General features: G+C 48.0%; 1 protein-coding gene across 1 annotated transcript in view; it reads right to left on the bottom strand.

Annotated features, from left to right (window-relative positions):
• Window positions 1-847: 847 nt before the first annotated feature.
• The window catches only part of Kif5a (kinesin family member 5A), a 55,115-nt gene continuing 49,962 nt past the window's right edge, over window positions 848-6,000 (bottom strand). The window contains exons 25-29 of the mRNA XM_004650026.2: window positions 5,786-5,939; window positions 5,401-5,483; window positions 4,915-4,942; window positions 4,405-4,514; window positions 848-2,911 (exon numbers count right to left, since the gene is read on the bottom strand). Coding sequence (XP_004650083.2) covers window positions 4,436-4,514; window positions 4,915-4,942; window positions 5,401-5,483; window positions 5,786-5,939 — 344 coding nt within the window. The 3' untranslated portion in view covers window positions 848-2,911; window positions 4,405-4,435. The remainder of the gene's footprint in view (window positions 2,912-4,404; window positions 4,515-4,914; window positions 4,943-5,400; window positions 5,484-5,785; window positions 5,940-6,000) is intronic.

Genomic DNA, 6,000 nt, shown 5'->3' with positions numbered 1-6,000 from the left:
GGGAATTAGATGATACCCCAGTCCTCAGAGAAGTGGTTTGCAAACTAATCTGTAGAATTTTCAAAGTTTTTCTTTTAGGACTGTTCCAGGGCTCCTCAATGAAGCATTTTCCATCAAAAAAACAAACAAACAACAACAATAAAAAAAAAAAAGCCACAATGATTGTTATGGGGAGGTAATATGATGGAGAATGGAATTTCAAAGGAGAAAGTCGGGGGGGGGAGGGAATTAACATGGGATTTTTTTTATAATCATGGAAAATGCTAATAAAAATTTAAAAAAAAAAAGCCTTTAATCCCAGCACTCGGGAGACAGAGGTAGGAGGATCATCATGAATTTGAGGACACCCTGAGACTACATAGTGAATTCCAGTTCAGCCTTGGCTAGATTGAAACCCTACCTCAAAACAAAACAAAACAAAACAAAAACAGAGAGAGAGGGAAAATTTTTTTCTTTGTCCTGCTGGAGATGAAACCTCGGACCTTATGAATGCTAAACATGCTAGACCCAAACCCTGCTGTTTTTTTTTTTGTTGTTGTTGTTGTTTGTTTGTTTGTTTCTTTTTTTTATAACAGGGCTCTATATAAGGTTTATTTTAGGGGCTGGAGAGATGGCTCAGAGGTTGCCCATGAAGCCTAATGACCTGAGTTTTATTCCCTAGTACCCACATAAAGCCAGATGCACAGTGGCACATGCATCTGGAGTTCATCTGTAGTGGCTGGAGGCCCTGGTGTGTCAATTCTCTCTCTCCCAGGCATGGTGGCACATGCCTTTAATCCTAGCACTCAGGAGGCTGAGGTAAGAGGGTCACTATGAGTTTGAGGCTAGCCTGAGACTAATTCCAGGTCAGCCTGGGCTAGAGCAAGACCCTACCTCAAACAAACAAACAAACAAAAAAAGACTTGTCTTAGGGTTGGAGTTGGAGAGATAGCTCAGTGGCTAATGGTGCTTGCAAAGCCTAATGGCCCTGGTTTGACTTCCTAGTACCTTTGTAAAGTGGCAAGTATGTTCGGAGTTATTTTTGCAGTGTCAGGAAGCCCTGGCATGCCCAAACTCACTCTCTCTCCCCTCCCTTCCCTTCTCTCTCTGTTTCTTTCTCAAATGACTATTTTTTAAAAGGTTTGTTTTTAAAGGTGTTTGAAAATCACCACTTTGGATTTATTCTACCACTCAGACATTTTCCTCTCTTTAGGGGAAGACCGTTTCCCTTGAGGGAGTCACAGGCTGCTCCAGTCCTTATTTATCTGCTGCCATTGACCCCGAGCTTTCCAGACCCAGAGGAAGCTAGTGATTGGCTGCCCTGCTGCTGGAGGACCCTGGTCTTCTACTCTAGGCAGGAGTGGATATCTGGAAACTGGACTTTATTTCTTGGTTTGGGATGGGAAGTGAGCCTCATCCCTGCAGCTATTTGGAAAACCACCTTAGTGAGAGGGAAGGAAGAACCATCGACGGCTGGAGAGGACAGCCCTGGGCTGCACCCACTGAGTTCAAGTACTTTGGCTCTGCTACCTTGGAGAAATTTGTCCCTTTTTTCTTTCCTTTCTTTTCCTTTTCCCTTTGTTTTGTTTTGCTTGAGGCAGAGTCTCACACCATAGCTCAGGCTGTTCTGGAACTGACTATGTAGCCCAGGCTAGCCTCCAACTCATGGAAATCCTCCTGCTTCAGCTTCCCAAGTGCCATGATTACAGGAGTGAGCCACGACACCTGAACTTTGTTTGGGTCATACCAGAGATTGAACCTGGGGCTTTGCAAATGCTAGGCAGGCTCTCTGCACCTTTCCTGAAAGTGCATTTGATACCAGATGGAGGCATTACAGAAGGAGCTCTGGGGAGGGAAGAAGATAAATCGGGGGAAAGCCAGACTCCAGCTTGGCAGAGAGGCATCTCAAAGGACAGCTATTTTGCCAATGAACTGGAAGTCCCGAACCAAATCAGATGGAAGAACATGTAGCCCAATGTGGGAGAAAGGGATTTCCAGCTTGTTGCTTCAACCTGAGGACACTGTAATGGACACACACTCAGCGATTTCCCGGCCTGTTCACTCTCCAGACCCAGGGAACCAGCCATTCTGACTGACTACATTTGCCTGCAACTATCAGCACAGACAGATGAACAGACTACAGGGAGAGGTCAGCCTTCTCAACTTTTCAAAATATTCTTAATCAACTCTGAGTTCTTGTTTATGAAATCTAGGATAGAGAGTATTAAAAGAAGCTTGGACTAGAAAGGGAACTGGTCCCCTGAGAAATCCATGTTCTCCAAACTTGGGAAAAAACAGAAAGAAGGAAGAGAAAGGCAGACTTTGTAGGAGGTAAGCACCTGGAATCCCTTGATTCAGGTGAGGGGTGCATGAAAAAATCGGTGATTGAGCTGCCCTCCCACTGAGCCCCCCTCTGCATCCTATGTGAAAGAGAAGGGAGGAGGGGTCTATTTCTCCACTTCGTAGGATGCTAAGACATTCTTCTGCTTAAGGCTTTGTATGTACATGTGTGTGTATGTGTGTGTGCGTGCGCGCACGTGCACGTGTGTGAGAAAAAGAAGGACCACAGCCCTCTAGCTCCCACTTTTCATTTATCATCTTGTGACCTTGACTCAGTGACTGACAGTGCTCAGTGTGAGAGACGACTATATGAAAGAAGAAACAGTTCCCTCCTCCCTAGTGTCCCAAATAAGGAGGGCAGACTATGCTTAGAAACTGTTAAATACATCATTAGGTACTTAGAGGGTAGAACAGAGAGAAGAGAGACATAGCAGCTTCTGATATATAGGTATGGAATACAAAGAGATACACAGTAAGTAAGAGAAGACATCAAACAGTACGCTCCGACGACATGGGTCGGGAGGGAGTTAGTATCAGAGACCACGGGGTTTTGCAGCATGCTGAGAGAAGAGGCCTCAGTCCCTCTTAGAAACTGGGAAAGAAAGAGAAAGAAGGTGTGAGGAACCAGCTGCAGCCCAGTCGCGGTGTAGGAACAGGTGGCATATGCACACACTTGGTTTATTGTTCTGTTCCTTTAGAGACACCTCCCTCCACCCCGGTCAGCCCAGCCCCTGCTTCTCCACCCCTCCTTGTTCCAGCATTTCTTTCCCCTTCTGGGTTCTCTGCATCCCATGCCTTTCTGGCTCACTGCCCTGGGAAAGCCCTGGAGAGTCACAGTCTGGATGCAGCCCCATAAGACACTGGCTAGATTCTCTCATTTCTTATCCTCCACAGATCTAATGTGGATAAGAAAATGGGTGCCGTTGCCCAGTTCTTGGCCCTAAAGCAACCATGACACGGAGGCTGGTGACACCCAAGCATCAGCATGTGATACTACAGGAAAGGCCCCAGAGGGCAGAAGGCATGATTCCGGGGGGCTGGAGTCGGAGAGAGAGCTCTTTTATTGCATGGCCTTTGGTGGCATGGGAAAAAGGGCAAAGGTGTCTACTGGAGGTGTCTTATCTCAAAACATCTCTAGCCATCCAAGATTATTTCAGTGGAGAAGCGGGGGCAGAGGCAGTATTGGGATGACCTCCCAAGGTCCCCTATGAGCTAAGGTCCATGGCCTGCGTGTGGCTATGGATAGACAGCAACCCTTGCTCTTTATTTTTTTTAAACAAGTGACAGTGACATCTAGTGGCAGAAATCAGTACTGTGGTTACCATCATAGCCAAATGCAAAGCTTTAGAGGGTGCAGGAAGTCAGCGTCAGGTCATGAGGGGAAGCATGGATGCAGCGCCAGCGAGGAAAGCAGGAGTTGAAAGGCAACCATACAGCAAAAGTTTTGAGGGTTTCTTTAAAAAGGGAAAGAGAGCCGAGCATGGTGGCTGTGGTGGCTTGATTCAGGTGTCCCCCATAAACTTAGGTGTTCTGAATGCTAGGTTCCCAGCTGATGGAGATTTGGGAATTAATGCCTCCTGGAGGGAGTGTATTGTTGGGGGCGGGCTTATGGGCTTTATAGCCAGTTTCCCCTTGCCAGTGTTTGACACACTCTCCTGTTGCTGTGGTCCACCTTCTGTTGGCCAGGGGATGATGTCCACCCTCTGCTCATGCCATTGTTTTCCCTGCCATCGTGGAGCTTCCCCTTGAGCCTATAAGCCAAAATAAATCTCTTTTTCCCAGAAGCTGCTCTTGGTTGGGTGATTTCTACCAGCAATGCGAACCGGACTGCGACAGTGGCGCATGCTTTTAATCCCAAAACTCAGGAGGCAGAGGTAGGCGGATCGTCCTGAGTTCGAGGCCAACCTGAGACTACATAGTTAACTCCAGGTTGAAAAATAAATAAATAAATAAATAAAAAGGGAAAGAAGCAACAAACATAAAAACAAAAATTGAAAATCAAAAGGGAAAGGAACAGGAGAACCAAAGAGACTGGGCAAGATAAGAGGCGATTGGGGCCAGTCAGAGGAAACACCTTGCAGCTACCTGGAAGAGCAGAGTTGCCATGGACGAGCGATTAGCTGGCTGCCGTCTCTTGGTGGAGAGGGAAAAGCTTGGCCTGGTCCTCAGCCTCATAACCACATGGTAGGTCACTCCTGGAGGGAGAGACACAACATGATCAACGCCAAACAGATCAAGTTCTTCCTGTCAGGGGCACAGGATGACAATGGGCGGGGCTAGGGACTATGCATGCTTCACGGGGGAAATTCAAGGCCAGAGGGACATAAATGCCATTTCCAAAGTCACTAAGTTCCCAAAGATAGGAGAGAAACCATGTCATCAGGTGTTCATAGCACCCCCACCCTCCATCGCCGCTCCATTACTGAAACGCAGAGGCCACAGAGGGGGCTGGGAGGAGGGGACTGTCTGGGTGTCAAGAATGACCCTCATTTCCCCCTCCCACAGCTCCAGGAATGGTCTAAATAGAGCGCAGCAAAACTTAACCATTTCTCTTTTCCCTCCCGGAGAACCCAAGGGGAATGGTGACTGGTGTACCTATTGTCGTTGATATCTGTGGCATTTCCTGAAGAGATCACCATTGAGAACACAGGGTTAGAAGAAGAAAGGAGGCCGGTGTGAGGACCGTTTCCCCAGACCCTCTCATCCAAGTCCCTCTAAGAAACATATAAACTAGGGCACTCTACCCTCAGCGACCCAAAGCTGCCCATCATTTTATTGGAGAAAAAGCTTCCCAAGCCCTCACCAGGGGATAGGCAGACACAGTGATAGCAGAGGGAGTCGAGGGGCAGGACTTTTTTTTTTAATTTCAAGACCTGATTGCAACACAGAGCCTAACACCAGGCAAGTGCTCTGCCCTGAGTGACAACTTCTACGTTGTCATTCTATTCGTATTTACTTGCCACCCTGGCACACAGGAAAGATTCAATTAGTGTTTAGTGTCAGCTGGGGCCAGTTACTTGTCTTACACCTCTCCCTGCCCTAGGGATCCCAACGTGTGGATTACCTAGCTTTCTCACTCACCGTTGTCCATGTTGGCCTTTTGGTAGGAAGCCAAGGCGCCGCCAGAAGATGTGGCTCCACTGCCAGCACAGGAGTTAGCAAAGCTGGATGGAACAGAGGAGAGATGGGGCCTCTGGCACCCACCACCCACTACAAAGACCACTAAGCCCGTGCTCACACCCAGCCACGCATCCTTTCCATCCCAGGAGAACACAGGCCAACAGTCACAGGGCAGACAAGGAGGGCCCAAGTCCACCTTTGTAATCGTATTTATAAAGTTAAAGAAAAGGATTAGAGATGAGGTTGGTTAGGAAAATAATTCTCAACCAGTAACTGACTCAACCCTGTTTTCTAGGCTCCAGGTGACCTTGGCCTGGAACTCTAGCCCCCGCCGGTAGACACTCACTACACATCTGAGGTGGAGCTAGGAGCAGCCTGCAGGTATAAATTCTGGTAGTTCTGGAAGAGGCTGTTGGTGTAACTGATGCACTCAGGGCTCCGTGTGCCGTAGGGGTTGGTGGGTGAGGACGCAGGGTAGTGGCCGGGCCGCACAGGTTTGGCTGCGAAAAACAAGACCCAAGCATGAATCTATTGGTTACCCTGAGTTGTCTTGGTCCCCTA

The sequence above is a fragment of the Jaculus jaculus genome, chromosome 6 (assembly GCF_020740685.1).
Source record: "Jaculus jaculus isolate mJacJac1 chromosome 6, mJacJac1.mat.Y.cur, whole genome shotgun sequence".
In the NCBI taxonomy this organism is placed as follows: domain Eukaryota; kingdom Metazoa; phylum Chordata; class Mammalia; order Rodentia; family Dipodidae; genus Jaculus; species Jaculus jaculus.
The sequence above is the reverse complement of the archived record's forward strand: the minus strand, read 5'-3'. Positions and strand labels throughout refer to the sequence as shown.